This window comes from Lygodium microphyllum, chromosome 19 (genome assembly GCF_053477565.2).
Source record: "Lygodium microphyllum isolate KBCC chromosome 19, Lygodium_microphyllum_v1.1.10, whole genome shotgun sequence".
In the NCBI taxonomy this organism is placed as follows: Eukaryota; Viridiplantae; Streptophyta; class Polypodiopsida; order Schizaeales; family Lygodiaceae; genus Lygodium; species Lygodium microphyllum.
This window is the reverse complement of record NC_141153.1, coordinates 126,425,178-126,444,459: the sequence shown is the minus strand read 5'-3', so window position 1 is coordinate 126,444,459 and position 19,282 is coordinate 126,425,178. Positions and strand designations below refer to the sequence as shown.

The window sequence follows — 19,282 nt, the reverse complement described above, 5'->3', positions numbered from 1 at the left end:
ATGAATTATGTGACAACTCGTGAATGGGCAACGGCAGTTGATAGAACAAAACTACCAATTTCTATTCTCTACAGGAAGGATCTTGTGAAACTAGATGGTACAGATTCCATGCTGTTGTATGGTTATGGATCATATGAGTATCCAATTGAGCCAGAATTTTGATCAAATAGATTAGCGCTGATTGATAGAGGATTTGTGTATGCTGTTGCAGACATACGCGGAGGGGGAGAGATGGGAGGAAAATGGTATGAAGATGGGAAGCTATTAAAAAAGAAGAACACGTTTATTGACTTTATTGCCTCAGTAGAACACCTATTGGCCCACAATTTTGGTGCTAAGGACAAGTTATGTATCCATGGGAGAAGTGCAGGTGGTCTGTTGATTGGTGTTGTGCTAAATATGAGGCGTGTGGAACAAAAAGGAAGGAAAAAGAGGTTTTTTAAGGGGAAAAAAGGAAGAGCTTTTTTTGAATCGAGAGAGAGGGAAAATAGACGAATGAGGAAAGAAAATAGGGGGAGGAACGCCATGGACGGAGCTATCGGATTGTGAGCACCGTAGCAGAAGGAGATGCCGAAGACAAAGAGGCCATGGTGCAGCTAAAGAATAAGACGAAGAAGGAGGTGACGGGGGCTCATATGGCAGACGATGAGGCGAAGACCTACTGAAGATGGCGGACAGTCAATCGCGGACGAAGGTGAGGACTAAGCTGCTACAAAAGACAAGAATCTGAGACCACGACGAAGCTAATGGGAGAGCCGACAGAGGTGATGTAGCTTCAACGACAAGGAAACTGGTGAACTCTCCTGAAACGAAGGTTGGGAACGGGATGACAAAGGCATGGATGAAGCCGAGATGAAGCCGAAGGGAGGAAACACGACATTATTGTGGTTAAGTTATCATTTATCACCGGCGTGTAGAGAAATTGAAGAGGAGACTTCATTGAGGAGGAAGTTGATGGAAACCTGCAACTGAGGGGGGGGGAGTTCTTGAAGCCCAACAAGGTGGTGGTCATCTTGCAGGGCCGCTACGCAGGTCGGAAGGCTGTCATCATCAAGAACTACAACGATGAGACGCTGAGCCGCTCTTATGGCCATGCTCTGGTTGCAAGCATCGACAGGTACCCCCGGAAGGTGATAAAGAAGGCTTCTCAGAAGAAGATTGCCAAGAGGTCTCGCTTGAAGCCTTTTATCAAACTTGTCAACTACAACCACATTATGCCAACTAGGTACACTCTTGACGTTGATCTTAAGACTGTTGTTACTGTTGAAAAGCTCGAGACTAAGGCTAAGAGAGTTGAAACGAGAAAGGAGACCAAGGCAATATTTGAAGAGAGATTCAAAACGAGGAAGAATAGGTGGTTTTTCTCCAAGTTGCGATTTTGAAGCCTGTAGGACAGCTGCTGCCTGCTGAATTGAACAGTGTGGTAGTCTTTTGATAGCGGATGTTTCCAACAGCCTTTCTCAATTTTATCTTCAGCTCTACCTCCAGCTCCTCACACAGAAGGCACAAGTTTGTATATGAATCAATGCGTGATATTGCTGGTCAAGATAACCAGATGAAGGCATTGCTATTTTCAGCCACAAAAATTTATTGGTTTACACGGTTAAGGGAGTGGGAAGTATGCTGAATGTACTTGTTGAATGTACTGCGAATGCACCTGCCCTCAGAGATTCCTATTGTGGGTTATGAGCTGATTCCCAATGTTTTCTTGCACTGTCAGATGGCTCCATTACTCCAGACAATGTCCCTGAAACAGCACCTGTGACTGGGATTTATCTCAAATATGTGTGGTTCAAATTCAAAGTGATAGAAGGATTACAGTCTGTAATGTGCACTCTTCAAAGCCAGCTACCCTTCAATGCCTAGGATGTGTCAAAGTAAAGATAATCAGCAAGAGTTACCACTGTTCTCCTGAGTACTTTGCTAACTATTGGAAACATAGTAACCAGTAATGATATTCAGACCCGGGTTATCCTAGACAACGAAGCACTTCCTTGCTTGTTGTCTCTGTTTTCTCAAAATCCTGTGAAAAATATAAAGAAGGAAGAAGAAAGGAGAAAAGACACGTAATTTAATTCGATTTTTATGTGATGTCTGGTGCTGGAATAGGCTGACCTATTGGAGCGATTTCCATTCAGATGAAGTTGATTGTATGTCACATATTATCTAAAATTGAACATTTAAATTGAATCTGATTTTTCTAGATTAACTTCCTATCCTGAAATTATTCAATGTCCTCTGTGGACGCGACTTTGCTTTCGAAAACCCTTCGACAATGTATGGTGGACTGATGTGTTTTTTTTTTTTGCAGACTCTGTTTGATACTCCTTTGTGTCGGAACGAGCTTTCAGATGGCGAGGATCTATAGCTCGCCCTTAGATCCGTGGAGTGCACATCCTCTTTTTTCTTGGTCATGTGATTTATGTAGGCATTTTCTATGCACTATGTTATTATCATCTTTTGTATATTGTTATGATTCCATGAGTTTTCATCAGTAGTCTTTTATTTTATGTTTCAGTCTCATAGATTCTAGTACATTTTGACGACCATTGTACACTTAACATGTAATCCATTTGTAGAATGTAAATACATCACATAGTGGTATGTACACACAAATCATCAATGAAGTCTCTAACAAACTTACAAAATAAAGGTGTTGGAACAATATTCACTCTTTCCTAATATCATGATGGTCAATTTGTTAGCTTGAACTACAAAATTGTATAAGTAAAGCATCCCCATGACTTATAAATGTAGTGTTTCTTTGATCTTCTCGAGATATGAGTATTTGAAAATAACCCAAATATCCATTGCGTAGACACTATATCTTTCATATCCTGCAACAAAATAATCAAGCATTTCATCAATAAAAGGCAAGGGGTAATGATTACATTTGGTACTAGCATTCAATGGCTTACAATTCACACAAATTGTCTACCAACCTATCTTCTTTGATGCTATGACAATGGTATTTATCCAATCAAAATGTTCCGCTAGGTGTATAAAGCTTCTTGACAATAATTTCTCAACTTTGTCCAAAAATACAAGCTTGTTCAAGGGTTAGTGGCTTAAGCCTTTGACAGAATATTCTTTCAACTCAATTTTTAGCTCTTCCCCTTTCATGCCTCAAAATTCTCGGTAAGATGTTAAGAAAAGGTTTGGATACTTATTAAATATTTTGGAGTATTTTGTTTTTTCATTAAAGACAAGTTAGTATTTAACATTGTTTCCATTAAATTTTCTCTTTTTTCAAAAGTTTGTGGAACTTGTTTGATGAGTTATTCGAACTCTTCTAACTTTCCTTCCTCATCCTCTCCAAATTCAATTTGCTCTTCAAATTTATTTATCATTTGCAACTCATCCTCTGTTTGTTTACTCTCACTCTTTTCTCTTTTAGATGGCATTTCCCCTATTGTTGTTGCTTCATCTTTCAACAGAAAGAAAAACTCTTTTTTTCTTTCTAAAAATATCTCCATGTAGTTCTTTTTATGATCAAATTCTTCTAACTCTTTTCTACACAATTATGATTGTCTTGCTCATAATCAAAAATGCACTTTTTTTTTCTTGCACGCAATCAAAGAATTTCAAAACTCCATTTTTACCTTGCTACAAAATCTTGGCATACAAAGAAGATACCTTGAAATTAGAATCATTGTTTGAATCTTCGTCCTCTTCATCATCTTCCTCAAAGCTTTCTTCATAGTCTTTAACTTCTTCATTATCTTCTTCTTCATGATCTTCCAACTACTTCCTTGGAGATAAGTTGAATTACCTTGGTAGGCCTCTTCTATCATAGATGGTGATGATACCTCTTCTGCAATCTTGCACTACTCTTGCTTTGCAAAGCCATGGTTATCCCAATATCAAAGGAAAAGCACTTGACCTACATGTACAACATGACAATTAATCTTAAATGGAACACCATATACATTTACATCCAAATCTCAAACAATACTCAAATATTTTACCCTTGAGTGGTTTGCTAACTTGATCCTGAAACCTAAACCAACAAAAATTTTCAAATGATATTGCTCAACACATGCCTGGGTTATGATACTTACATGTGCTCCACCATCGATATAGGCCTCACCTTTATTTTGGTTCTTATACCAAGCATATACAATAGAATAAATGTTAGGAAATTCTTCAGCACTTAATGGTTCCTTATTTCTTCTCTCTGGACTTTGCGTTTACAAGTTTCTTCCATTACCCATGTCAAGAATAACGTGGTGGGGGGACGTGCTCAAGCTGCTGCATTAAATATACACAATATGCACAAAGAGAAGCTCACTCAACAACACACAAAGAGACATGGAGAACAAAATGTTTTTTTGGTGGTCTCTTCCTCTTTTTTCACATACTTTTCAATGTAGAAAAAGTAGACATAGGATATAACATAAAGGAAAGTGGCCTACTAAGCTAAACAATGCATAACAATACTAATCGATTGGCACTATAACCATGCTAGTGTAGATAGGTTTAACTATATAAATATAATAAGTGATAAGTTAATGGCCATGTAAGAGTCATAATGACCAATGACATGCTAAGCTAGACATACGGACCTATGTAACAAAGTGGTCCATCATCAATGTCTGCACGTGTTGAGCTACCAATATTCTCCCTCAAGCTCAAGTGCATGTGTATAACTCCATGCAAGCTTTGAAACATTCAATGCTTGTCTCCACCTAATGAATTTGTGAAGATGTTAGCTATTTGATCATACGTATTCACCTATACCAAGTCGATCTCACCTACAAATACTTTTTCTCTCAGAAAGTTGTAATGTATCTCAATGTGTTTTGTCCTAGCATGGAATATAGGATTCCTATCCATTTGTATAATACTCATCTTATCACAATGAATGACAATTTGGTCATCTACTTGTGTATCAAAACCACCCAATAACTTCTACAACCATTCCACCTCAAATGCTATCACAACAGCACCATTCTAGTTAGCCTCCGTACTTGACAAATCAACTATATTGCAACAATAATTTAATGAGATGATTTACAAGATTCTTTAAATAAACTTTCACTTTTTAAGCATTAATCAACTCCTAACCATTGTCACGTTTGGCTAATCTCGAGTGTGCATAACGTTCTTTACTCATTTCATGCAATAACCTCCTGCAACTATATCCATCGTGATTCTAAAAATTATAATATCAATTAATCTATCTACAAATCATTGGTAACAGTTAACTGTTTGTGCATGTATTAATACACTCTCTAGATTAAACTGACATCTTGTGTAAGTGTAAATGCAAAACCTAATATCGTGCCAGTCCAACTTGCATCTGTGTATCCAAATACTTGTATATCCTTATCTACCTCATAAAAGAGTTCGTAATATAAAGTGGAATTCACATATCTCAATATGTGTCTAACTACATCCAAATGAGGCTTTTTGGGCATTTACATAAATAGATTGACAAGGCCAAGAGCATAGCTCTAGTCATGTGAATCAATATTCCTACTATCCTCCTGACCATAGTAGGGTCTTTTGTCTCATTTTCAATATTAGTAATCAACTTAACATTTTTCTTTAATAGTAGTAAAAGAGAGTTACATACTGTCATACCATACTAGGACAACATATCCAAGCCATATTGCCTTTGGGACAACCATATAACATCTGATCATCTTAATAGCAAGAAAGTACTTCAACTTCTCCAAATCCTTCATCTCAAATTTCTTCTTCAAAATTTCATTAACTTCAATAATCCCACTATCATTGTCATGTGTAACAATCAAGTCATCCATATAGATGACTATGATGACCAAACCTACATCTCCCTTTCTCACATTAAGTAAGTGATCAATATCAAAAACATAAAAGCCAATGTTAACAAGATACTCTTTGGTCTTGTCAGACCAAGCTCTAGATGCTTGCTTTAGCTAATAAAGTGCACAGTTTAACTTGCATATATGTGGGATGCTCTAAATACTCTATATATACCTCTTCTTGCAATTCACTATACAACAAGGAATTCTTTACATTCATTTGCTAAAAACTCCAACATTTAGTTTGCTGTCAAAGCAATGACACATAATATTTGCTACTTGACGACTTGATCAAATGTCTTTTTTAAAAATCATCCTAGCCTTATACTTGCTCACATAACCATCTAGATTATGCTTATTTTTGTAGATCTAGTTATAGCCAATAGCTTTCTTACCCTTAGGCAATGGTATTAGATCCCAAGACTTCTTATTGGCCTCTAATGCAATCATGTTCTCGTCCATTATTGCATGTAGCATCCCCGTGGCCCACCGTGCCCTCCCCATGAGAACCCCCCCTCCCCTAAGAAAAAATTTCAAATTTTTCTACCCTCCCTCTCTCTCCCCTTGTCGTGTGCATGGCGGGGGAGAAAGAGAGAGAGTGAGTAGTGAGCGTAGGGAGGCATGCAGCCCCTAGGTGGTAGTGAGCGCCATCTCCTCCCTCTCCATAAGGCATCTCCCCCTCCGCCATACAAGGCACCCTTCTCCCCCCCGTCAAGGACAGTGCACCCCCCCTGCTCGCGATGACAGCGCCCCCTCCTCCCTTAGACGGTACATCTTTCCCCCCTCCTCGTTTTGACTAAAACCCCCCCTCCTCGCTCCAACCAAAACCCCCCATCCTTGATCTCCAGTCAGTCGCCGCCCCCCTCCCTCCTGGGTGTGACATCAGCACACCCCCCACCCCTGTGAGCAGAAAAGAGAAGAGAGGAGAGAAGAAGAAGGAGGAGAAGAGGGAGAGAGAGAAGAAGAAGAAGAGGATAAGAAGAGGGAGAGAGAGGAGAAGAAGGAGGAGGAGAAGGGGGAGAGAGAAGAGAAGAGGAAGGAGAAGAAGACGGAGAGAGAAAGTAGAAGGAGAGAATAAAAGAAAAGAAGAAGAGAAGAGGAAGGAGAAGAAGAGGGAGAGAGAAAGTAGAAGGAGAGAATAAAAGAAAAGAAGAAGAGAAGAGGAAGGAGAAGAAGAGGGAGAGAGAGGAGAAGAAGAAGGAGAAGAAGAAGAGGGAGAGGGAGAAGGTTCTAGAACTTTGCCAACCTTCCCCCCACCCCTAAGCCCAATTCACGCACAGGCTCCCTTTTTGTGCCTTTGAGAGTATATCTTCATCATCAGGATATGCTCAGGTGGCATTGGAGTGCTAGAGTTCTGCAATCCCTGAATAAGAAGACGTATCCCATTAAATCTCTCTATCAAAGTTCGTGTATGAGATACAGGCTCCCTATAGGTGCTCCCTATTCGTGCATTGTCTCTTGGCCAAGGTTCTTTTGGACTTTCTCTCCAGGACTCAGAGAGTCTCATAATTGAGGATGGTCCCGAAGCAGAGATCTTCCCAAGTGAATGGGAATCCCACTACCATGGACATAGATTCAGGTCAAGATGCCACCACCCATGCAAACCCACTGCCAAGGGTAACCACTAAAGTTTCTCCCCACAATCAGGTACTGTTTCAATGTCTTGCTTATCTCATGAGGATAGGGGATCATAATAAAATTTGTATTGCATGGTTTGATAGGTAAAGAACCTAGGCATGAATCTAGTTATGATAGTTGTAATAATCATAAGATATTTCATGTTTATGGTCAATGAAATGATAGGAAAATTTGATTAAGGAAAATGCAAACACTTGCATGAATAACATTCTACTGATTAATAGTAGAATATATTTTTGTATTATACACTGAATGGATTACCTTAGTTTGCATTATTTCCATGAAAAGGATCGGAGCCTCGCATCGAAAGAGATAAAAATACTCCCTTATCAAAAAAATGCAATAGCATCCTAGGATTGCAAACTATTTTTTCATGTGCAAAGATGATAGAGTACATTAAAGTAACAGTTAGATCATGCACATGTTGATATATGTTAACTTGCACACACAATGGGATTGCACGATAAACATTGTTAGAACAGTAGTTCTAAAAGAAGTTCCGTTTAGAGATCCTTGTCTGAACTCTAGCCAATAGATGAAGATTGGATAACTTATGGCTAACCAGGTTGGAATCTTGTTGATGTACTCTTGGTGATGTACTAGCAATATGGGTTAGCAGTTGGTGACCTGTGATATAAGATAGCTACTCTAGGAATTGGGTTGATCTTCTACCCTAAATAGGTAGCCAGGCCTAATAAAGGTCAAGATGAAATCACTTAGTTCATTTAAAGAATCTAGAAGGAACTTGTTAAATAGACCTTGCGAAGCCCTAATCCAAGGGGGAGAGCGAACTTTAGGGTAGTTGATTCATGCTAGGCATGTTGCTTGGAACTGTTGAAATGGTTTTAATGAAGATTGATCTTGTTAAACATGGATTGTTGACCCAAGTTATGCTTCAACATCATATTGGGGAATATGGGAATTTCCCATAAGTTTGGGACATGTGGTCAAATCATTGGATTTGACCTTGTCATAAATTGAACACTATAACTCCAAATCGAGTGCTCTATAGCTAAATAGATTCCATTTTTCAAGTGCTTTCCAATGATAGGTCACATCATATGATTTTGAGAAACTTATGGGCATGTTATCCGAGTGCCACCCTTTTAGTATTAAAGAAATAGAAATTGGGAGATTCCCAAACTCACTATTATTGTGTTCTTGGTTGTTTGAAAGGTTGTAAAAGTGTTTTAATACATCCAAGTTAAATTCCGGTTGTGCATGCAATGGGATTGCGATGCCTTGAAGCAAGAGGTTGTGTATTCAACTTTTTGTTAATGTGGTTTTTGATGTTAACCCAAGTAGGGTGTGGTTGATGATTTCATGGCCGGGTCTAAGATGACTGATTGCCATGCAAACAAAAGGGATTTTTTCCCTAGTAATTGTTATTAAGCTGGTTGCTTCAGCTATGGTTGATTTCCTAAAGGGATAATTAAGGAAGGATGGCGCTAGCTACCCCCCGCGAACCGCCAAACCCTAACCAAGGCGATTATGAATCTGTGCTGGGAACGTGAATCGAACCCACCGCAGGAGGTCTCTCCGTGGAAATTACTTGGCCTAAGAGGACGCTGGGGTGCCACTAGGGGCTCTGGCTGTAAATCCCAATGCCTCCGGGCCCTACACAAGTGTTCTACATGACTCGAGATGGGATCTCGAAGCCTTGATACTAGTTACAAGGCTGAATCTTGGTAGGATAAACCTTCGGGGTTTTTATTGCCGGGAGACAGAAGGATTTTTCTGTGGAGGCAGAAAGGAACACTTCATTCTCCTGTATGGGCAGGAGACAAACATTAATCTGAAGATAAGTTAAGGAAGTGTTTGACCTTGTTTTATCTTGTCTTCGTGTCTGTGCCCTAAATTACGTAAACAAACCTGTGATTAACAGGTTAATTAAGAAAGCTGCTTTTATATGTCAAACATAATGTGGTGCTGAGATGACAAGCTCAACAGATGCGGACATTAATGATGGACCGCCTGGTTAGATGGGTCCACAGGTTTTGGCCTCCATCTCTCCTCTTGTCTCTTGAGTGAACTTCTCCTTGTGCATTCTGTGTGTGTTTGGCGCAGCATCTTGAGCAACTCCCCCCACCATGCAATTCTTGACATGGTATTAGAGCTGCACCACTGATTGATGCTGGTTTTGAAGGCTAAAGAAAAGGAGAGAAGCCAAGGATTCAAGTAAGCAAGAAACGGATAAGAAGCTCTTCCATTCTCTACTTCTTCTCTTGGACAAAACCTGTGGAGGCATCGAAAGCAAGGCAGAGCAAAAATCTTAGATTGCAGTGAGATTTGGTGTGCGTGAAGAGTGCTATTTTGGCCATTCGAGATCATTTTAGGCCTCGTTTTAGACTCGCAAGGTTGTAGATAGCAGTTCGAGGTATCCTGCAATTTCAGCTGTGTCTGCCGTATACACGTGCACAGGTTACAAATTTTAGATTTGTAAGTTTAAAGGTGTTTACCAATGAATAAACACAAGGTTTATCTGCAAACTGGTTTCAGATTGCATGTATTGTTGAGCAGACATTGAAAAAGACTGTCTGTTGTATTGCTATGGACTACAAGTCGAGGGTTGCAAAAGATTCGCTTGCTGTTTGATATTAGTTTTGTGATAATGGCAGAGAATAGTGGAAATCCCATCATTGAGAAGCTCGACAAGAACAATGACCCTTCATGGAAGTTCCATGTCACAAACTTCCTTATTGAAAAAGGCCTCTACGAGTTTGTTTCAAGTGAAGAAAAGGAGTCGGAGATGAGTGATCCTCCAACTACAGAAGAGACAAAGGCACGGAAGGAATGGAATGCAAAAGACAAAAAGGTCATGTATTGGCTGTCTACAATAATTGACAATAATATGCTGGGATATATTAGAAATGCAGAGAATTCATATGTAGCTTGGACCATACTTGAAAGTATGTTTTCCGTAAATATAAAGGCATGAAAGATTCAACTCAAGCAAGAGTTGAATACATTGAAGAAAGGAAAGATGTCTATCAATGAGTTATGCACTGAAGGTAAGGAGCATTGCAGATGCCTTAGCAGCGATTGATGCAATGGTTGATGATGATGATTTACTGTCATCTACCTTGGGTGGACTTAACAATGAAAAGGCTTGGAAGTATTTTGTAACTTTCGTATATGTCAGAAAGTCATTTTCAAATTTCGACGAGTTGGTCCCTCTTACGATCACTAAAGAGATCAAGATGCAGAGTGAGACATCTGAAAAAAGTGGTGAACAGGTCCAAGCTTTCTACTCTAGTTCAGGAAGGGAACATGGCAGGTCCTCTTCAAGAGGCCGTGGTACATGACGTGGTAGTGACAACCAGCAAAAAAGATTGAATCAGCAATTTGGTGATATGTAGGTTTCAAGAGGTCATGGTAACTTTAGAGGCATGGGGAGATTTAGAGGAAGAGGTAGATGGCAGAACAGAGGTTCTAACAACTTTGGTATTGTGTGTCACTACTGTGGCAAAACAGGTCATATTGCAGCCCAATGTTATGCTAAGAAAGATGATATTCGCAGTGGTAAGTTGCAACAAGGAAACTATGCATCCTCTTCACGACAGAATGAAGATGAAAATGAACGTTTGTTTGTTATGCAACATATGTTGAATGTTGTTACAGGAAAGGGAATACATGATGATGTTTGGTATGTTGATTCAGGTGCATCCAATCATATGACCAGCCATGCAGAATGGTTTGGAGAGATGCAGGATTTGCAAAATACAGGTTATGTGGAGATGGGTGATGATTCATGCCACCAAATCTCACACATTGGAAAAGTTCCCTTGTCCTTGCATGATGGTAAGACAAAGAGTCTTTCAGATGTATTACATGTGCCATCCATTACAAAGAACTTGGTGTCAGTCACTCAGATGGTAGAGCAAGGGCTGCAAGTCAAATTTAATGCAAAGGACTGCTTTGTAGAAGACTTCAATGACGTGCAAGTTGGTTGCAAAGGGAAGTAGAGTTGGACGTATGTTTACTCTGGATGCTGGAATTCCTACTATGAATGTTGCTATATATGCTAAAGGAAAAGGTGTTGTTGCAGATAATATTGAAATTTGGCACAAACACATTGGACATGCAAATGTACAAAGGCTGAAATTAATGTAGTCCAAAGGGTTGGTTACAGGTTTTCCTACATTTAGAATTGTAGAATTTCATAAGGTATGCGAAGCATGTCAGTTTGGTAAGTAGGCAAGACAACCCTTTTCACATGACAGAGATGTAAGCAAAAATATCCTTGACGTTGTGCATACAGATATTTGGGGCCTACACAAAATGTATCTCTTTGAGGCAGTTCATACTTTGTCACATTCATTGATGATTGTTTTAGAAAGCTGTGGGTATATTTTATGAAGGAAAAGAGTGAAGCGTTTAAGCACTTTAGAACTTTCAAGGCTGCAATTGAAAGAGAAACGGGCTTGAAAGTAAAGTGCTTGAGGTCAGATGGAGGGGGAGAGTACCTCTCAAACGAGTTCAGTGATTTTCTGAGGTCTCATGGGATAAAGAGACAGTTTACATGCAGGTATACCCGATAGCAAAATGGTGTTGCAGAAAGAAAAAACAAGCATATTACAGAAGTTGCACGGGCATTAATGGCTGAAAAGAATATGCCCAAACATTTTTGGTCTGAGGCTATCCATACTGCTGTCTACATTATGAATAGAACCCCCAGCTACAGTTCATGGGATGACTCCTGAAGAATGATTTACTGGCAAGAAGCCTGATGTATCGCACTTGAAGTTATTTAGCTGTATTGCATATCTTCATGTGCTAGATGAGCTACGGAAGAAGCTTGATCCAAAGGCAAAAAAACGTGTCTTTATTGGATACTCTTTAGAGCAGAAAGGGTATTGCTATAATAACCCTGTCACATGTAAGTTCGGAGTGAGCAGGGATGTCATCTTTGATGAAATGAGCAGTATACATCTAGTGATGATGCATTGGATGATGATGATGATCATGACACTCATGTGTAGTCTAAAAAGCAAGAATCACTGACTCTTAGTGAACCAGAGACATCATCTGGTAGTCCTTGGCCTGGGAGACTAAGGAGTAGCTTTACATCTTCAGGTGCATCTAGTAGCACTACAGATAAAGAAAAAGGAAAGAATAAAGTGTCAGATGGCATTGATGTAGTTCTTGATGGAGACTCCAGTGCTCAAAGAGCTTGGATGACGAGCTTGGTATTCCTTCTATCAGGACACCAGGTGTACAGAGAGCTCATAGTAATGTAAAGGCTCTATTGAGTGATCCGGTGGTACGGAGATCTAGCAGGGTCAGATACACTGTTAAAAGATTTGGTTTTGAAGGTTATGCAACTCACCATTAAGCTTATATGGTGAAACTAGTTGAGGATGTTGAGTCCACTTGTTTTGAGGATGCTGTTGATCATACTCATTGGGATGCAGCAATGGATGAGGAGATGGCCGCATTAGAGGCCAATAAGACTTGGAATCTAGTATCATTTCTGAAGGGCAAGAAAGCTATTGGATGTAAGTGGGTTTATAAGATTAAGCACAATGCACATGGTTCTATTAGTAGGTAAAAGTCTAGGCTGGTTGCAAAAGGCTATGCCCAGACATATAGCATAGATTATGAAGAAACCTTCAATCTAGTTGCTAGGATGGCAATTGTCAAATGTGTGATTGCTTTGGCAGCAGCCAAAGGTTGGAGATTGCAGCAAATGGATGTGAAGAATGCCTTCTTGCATGGTGATTTGCAGGAAGAAGTGTATATGGATCAGCCAGCAGGTTATGAAGATTTAGAGCATCCCACGTATGTGTGCAGGTTGAAGAAGGTACTCTATGGGCTCCAGCAAGCACCTAGAGCATGGTCTGACAAGATCAGAGAGTATCTTGTCAATATTGTCTTTTATGTTTCTGATGCTGATCACTCACTTTATGTGAGAAAAGGAGATATAGGTTTGGTCTCATCATAGTCATCTATGTGGATGACTTGATTATTACAGGTGATAGAGATAGTGGGATTGTTGAAGTCAAGGACTTTTTGAAGAAGAAGTTCGAGATGAAGGATTTAGGTGAGCTAAGATACTTTCTTGGCATTGAGGTGATCAGATGTGATGATGGTATATGGCTGTCCCAAAGACAGTATGGCTTGGATATGTTGTCCAAGTATGGTATAACAGCATGCAAACCACTTTCAGTCTTGTTGGAGTAGAATGTAACGTTGAGTGATGATGTTGGGGATGAGATAGAAGACCCTACTATGTTCAGGAGGATAGTGGGGATTTTGATCTACATGACCAATACAAGGCCAGACTTGAGCTACGATGTTGGTCTTGTGAGTCAGTTAATGCAAGTACCTAGAAAGCCACATTTGGATGCAGTCAGATGCATATTGAGATATGTGAAGTCCACATTACATTATGGACTTTTCTATGAGGCAGGTAGAGATGTACAGGTGTTTGGATACACAGATGCAGATTGGGCTATTAGTATGTCTGATAGAAGATCTACCAACGGATACGTGTTCTCTCTTGGTAGTGCAGCAGTTACTTGGAGCAGCAAAAAGCAATCTACAGTTGTACATAGGCTGAGTATAGAGATGGTGCTGTTGCAGCATGTGAGGTAGTATGGCTGTAAAAGTTATTGGCTGATTTAGATGTGCAGGTGGAAGGTCAAGTTGTCATTTATTGTGACAACATGAGCAGTATACAGTTGGCTAGGAACCCTATGTTCCATGCTAGAACAAAACATATTGAGGTACACTACCATTTTGTGAGAGAGAAGATACGAGCAGGTGAGATTGACTTGGTGTAAGTCAGCACACAGAATCAAATAGCTGACATCTTCATGAAGGCATTGGGTACAGAGAAGCTTCAAAAGTTTTGAAGCTTACTTGGAGTTTTAGAGATGCAATTGAGCTTGAGGGGGAGTATTGAGATGACAAGCTCAACACATGCAGATATTAATGATGAACCGCTTGGTTAGAAGGATCCACACGTCTACACTTAGCACATCGGAGGTCATTATGACTCTCATATGGCCACTGACTCATTATTTATTATATTCAGGTTGTTACATCTATTTACAACTAGCATAGTTATAGCGTCAGTCGACTAGTGTAGTCGGTTATGCATTGTTTAACTTAGTAGGCCACTTTCCTTTATGTTGTATCTTATCTATAGTTTGTGTACATTGTAAGTGTGTGAAAGAAGAAGAAGAAACCAGCAAGAAAACATTTTGGCCTCCATCTCTCCTCTTGTCTCTTGAGTGAGCTTCTCCTTGTGCATTCTGTGTGTGTTCGGCGCAGCATCTTGAGCAAGTCTTCCACCACGCGATTCGTGACATGTGATAAGTAATTAGATAACTAAAACAACCCCCGAGGGAAGCGTAGTGGATGTGACCAATGGGTCTATCCTACGGAAGGGTGGTCTCGATTAGCCGAGAGCTTTCCTCAAAGGAAATGTTAATGAGGAATGTTAGGAAAGGTCAGACGATGACCTTTAGAGAATATTGGTTAGAACCCTGATTCATACCGTTTTAGGGGACTGGAATGGGACTATGCCTTACGGCCAAAGAGATCGAGTGATGCATCCCTCTCGTTTTCCATTCTCTTTGAACCAAGTGCGGTATGAGTCTGCTTTGGCCCAGTTGTGTCTGGGCAAAGTGGAGTAGTTGTAGACCGATGCTAGAAGGCTGTTAGGAAGACTTGATTACAAGGAACCCAGACTTTAGGTCGATCCTAGTGGGAACAATTGGATATGTTCCGTTGCGGCACAAACTTGAGATACCCTAGTTGGCAAACCCCATGTCATTCCTTGGGAGTGTCAGGTGGCATCTTCTAGTTATATCTCTCGATGGACTGCTAAGACGTGTCCTGCAAATTGAGGAGCGTGCACGTTACAGTTCGTATCAAAGCAAAACTTCATAATGATACATGATTGGTTAATGTTCGGTTCATAGACATATCCTAAACAGAAATAATCTAAGTGGTATGGCTTGATTGTCAAGCACCTTCTGCACCCACGAATGCTGACATGCAAGAGAAGAAGTTCCTTCTCAGCAAATTAAGCCACCCAAGTTTGATGGCAAGGGAAGAACCATTCAAGCTGGCACCGAGATCTGGATTGAGTCCATGGAGGACTATTTTGAGGCAACAGGAATTGCACCTACTAACCATGCCATGCTCGCCAAACTTAAGCTTACAGGCAAAGCGAGACTTTGATGGAAACAGTGGTACAGAGACCAAGCAATCTCGAAGGGGATAGTCACTTGGGGTAAGCTTAAGGAAGCTGCGCGAGGGAGGTATATGCCACCTACCTACTGCACACAAAAGATGAATGAATTCTATGACTTGAAGTAGCTAGGATTATCCCTTGAAGCATATTATTCAATGTTCATTTCACTCATAAAGTATGCACCCCCAATGGATATGAGACAACAGGTATCAAAGTTCTGTGTTGGGTTGAATCCACCCATAAACACTCGATTGGAATCAATGTGCCCAACGGACTTGCAAGATGCATTATTCCGAGCGAATCCAATCGTCCAAGAACTTAAATCAGGAAACTATGTTAAAGATGACTCACAAGATCAAGACAAGAGGTGCAACAAGTGTGGAGAGATAGGACACATTCGTAGGAGATGCCCCAATTGCCGATGTTTCCACTGCAGTGGATAGGACGCATCCAAATAGATTGTCCTGAGTTGCACCCTGAGAATCAGGAACGTGCGGTCAAATGAAGCTGTCTAAACTCTACTTTTGGCTCATATTATGAACCATATGATGATGAGGGCCTAGAGCCTGTTGTAACCTTTGAGGATGACTAGATATCCTAGGAAGATCTTCTTAAGGTAATAAGTCTTGTACTTGGAATAAATCCTATTGAATCCTATGAGTTGTGACAAGTTGTTATTTTAAGTTGAGAATTTGAGTAATCAAAGTAGCGTAGTGAAAGCGTGATGGGCCCTAACCCACAAGCTATAAGCCCCAATTGTGCTTGTCTTCCCCAGTTTCTCTCGAGATGAGGACATCTCGATTCCTCTAAGGGGGAGAGGATGTAACATCCCCGTGCCCCCCCCCCCCCATGCCCTCCCCATGAGAACCCCCCCTCCCTTGAGAAAAAATTTCAACTTTTTTTACCCTCCCTCTCTCTCCCCCTGCCTTGTGCATGGCAGGGAGAGAGAGAGAGTGTGTGTGTGAGTAGTGAGAGTAGGGGGGCATGCAGCCCCCAGGTTGCAGGGAGCGCCATCTCCTCCCTCTCCATAAGGCATCTCCCCCTCCACCATATAAGGCACCATTCTCCCCCCCCTCATCAGGGATAGTGCGCCCCCCTGCTCGCGATGATAGTGCCCCTTCCTCCCTTAGATGGTATAGCTTTCCCCCCTCCTCATTCCGACTGAAACCCCTCCCCCCTCCTCGCTTCGACTGAAACACCCCCATCCTCTATCTCCAGTCAACTACGCCCCCCACCCCCCCAGGCGTGACATCAGCACCCCCCACATGAGAAGAAAAGAGAAGAGAGGAGAGAGGAAGGAGGAGAAGAGGGAGAGAGAGAAGGAGAAGAAGAGGAGAAGAAGAGGGAGAGAGAGGAGAAGAAGAAGGAGGAGAAGAGGGAGAGAGAAGAGAAGATGAAGGAGAAGAAGAGGGAGAGAGAGGAGAAGAAGAAGGAGAAGAAGAGGGAGAGAGTATGAGAAGAAGAAGACAAGAAGAAGAAGAGGGAGAGAGAAAGTAGGAGAAGGAGAGAAGAAAAGAAGAAGAAGAGGGAGAGGGAGAGGGAGAGGGAGAAGGTTCTAGAACTTTTCCAACCTTCCCGCCCCTAAGCCCAATTCATCACGGGCTCCCTTTTTGTGCCTTTGGGAGTATATCTTCATCCCATTAAAGCTCTCTACCGAAGTTCGTGTATGAGATACACGGCTCCCAATAGGCGCTCCCTATTCATGCATTGTCTCTTGGCCAAGGTTCTTTCGAACTTTTAGAGAGTCTCATAATTGAGGATGGCCCCGAATCCCACTACCATGGACGTAGATTCGGGTCAAGATGCCATAACCCATGCAAACCCACTGCCAAGGGTAACCACTCAAGTTTCTCCCCACAATCAGGTATTGTTTCGATGTCTTGCTTATCTCATGAGGATAGGGGATCATAATAAAATTCGTATTGCATGCTTTGATAGGTAAAGACCCTAGGCATGAATCTAGTTACGATAGTTGTAATAGTCATAAGATATTTCATGTTTATGGTCAATGAAATGATAGGTAAAATTGATTAAGGAAAATGCATTATAAGATGCCAAAATGCCTAACACAAATACTTGCATGAAGAACATTCTATTGCTTAGTAATAGAAGATATTTTTATATTATACATTGAATGGATTACTTTAGTTTGCATTTAGAAAGAGCTAGAATATTGCATTATTTTCATGAAAAGGATTGGAGCCTCGCATCGAAAGAGGTAAAAATACTCCCTTATCAAATGAATACAATAGCATCCTAAGATTGCAAACCAGTCTTTCATGTGCAAGGATGATAGAGTACACTAAAGTAATAGTTAGATCCTTGTACAAAGTCTAGCTAAAGATTGGATAACCTATGGCTAATCAGGTTGGAATCTCATTAATGTACTCTTGGTGATGTGCTAGCAATATGGGTTAGCACTTGGTGACCTGTGATATTAGATAGTTACTCTAGGAATTGGGTTGATCTTCTACCCTAAATAGGTAGCCAGGATTAATGAAGGTCAAGATGAAATCACTTAGTTCATTTAAAGGGTCTAGAAGGAACTTGTTAAATCGACCTTGCGAAGCCCTAACCCAAGGGGGAGAGCGAACTTTAGGGTAGTTGATTCATGCTAAGTATGTTGCTTGGAATTGTTGAAATGGTTTCAACGAAGGTTGATCTTGTTAAATATGGATTGTTGACCCAAGTTATGCTTGGTTGTTTGAAAAGGTTGTAAAAGTGTTTTGATACATCCAAGTTAAATTCTGGTTGTGCATGCAATGGGATTGCGATGCCTTGAAGCAAGAGGTTGTGCATTCAACTGTTTGTCAATGTGGTTTTGGATGTTAACCCAAGTGGGGGTGTGGTTGATGATTTCGTGGCTGGGTCTCAGATGACTGATTGCCATGGAAACAAAAGGGATACTTTCCCTAGTAATTGTCATTAAGATGGTTGTTTTAGCTGTGGTTGATTTCCTAAAGGGATAATTAAGGAAGGATGGCGCTAGCTACCCCCCGCGAACTGCCAAACCCTAACCAAGGGGGTTATGAATCCACATCGAGAATGTTGACCAAACCCACCGCGAGAGGTCTCTCCATGGAAATTACTTGGCGTAGGAGGACGCTTGGGTGCCACTAGGGGCTCTGGCCGTAAATCCCAATGCCTCTGGCCCCTACACAAGTGTTCTACGTGACTCAAGATGGGATCTTGAGGCCTTGATACTAGTTACAAGGCGGAATCTTAGAAGGATAAACCTTCGGGTTTTTATTGCCGGGAGATGGAAGGATTTTTCTGCGAAGGCAGAAAGAAACACTTAATTATCATATATGGGCAGGAGACAAATATTAATCTGAAGATAAGTTAAGGAAGTGTTTGATATTGTTTTATCTTGTCTTCTTGTTTGTGCCCTAAATTGCGCAAAGGAACATGTGATTAACGGGTTAATTAAGGAAGCTACTTTTATATGTCAAACATAATGTAGTAGGTAATTAGATAACTAAAACAACCCCCGAGGGAAGTATGGTGGATGCGACCAATAGGTCTATCCTACGGAAGGGTGGTCTTGGTTAGCCGAGAGCTTTCATCAAAGGAAATGTTAACGACGAATGTTAGGAAAGGTCGAACGATGACCTTAGACAATGTTGGTTAGAACCTTGATTCATATCAT

At 40.8% G+C, this 19,282-nt stretch overlaps 1 protein-coding gene across 1 annotated transcript; it reads left to right on the top strand.

The window, feature by feature from the left end:
• Positions 1-1,382, top strand: LOC148020352 (large ribosomal subunit protein eL27y-like). The gene is made up of 3 exons (XM_087699683.1): positions 1-97; positions 212-434; positions 929-1,382. The coding sequence occupies exons 1-3, from the start codon at positions 1-3 to the stop codon at positions 1,380-1,382; spliced, it is 774 nt and encodes a 257-aa protein (XP_087555809.1).
• Positions 1,383-19,282: the final 17,900 nt, after the last annotated feature.

Excerpts from the sequence above, each read along its gene's own strand:
- LOC148020352 (XM_087699683.1), top strand. The coding sequence starts at position 1 with ATGAATTATGTGACAACTCGTGAATGGGCAACGGCAGTTGATAGAACA. Across the intron at positions 98-211 it reads GGATCTTGTGAAACTAGATG|ACATACGCGGAGGGGGAGAG; the intron begins GTACAGATTCCA and ends ATGCTGTTGCAG. Across the intron at positions 435-928 it reads CAAAAAGGAAGGAAAAAGAG|AGGAGACTTCATTGAGGAGG; the intron begins GTTTTTTAAGGG and ends GAGAAATTGAAG.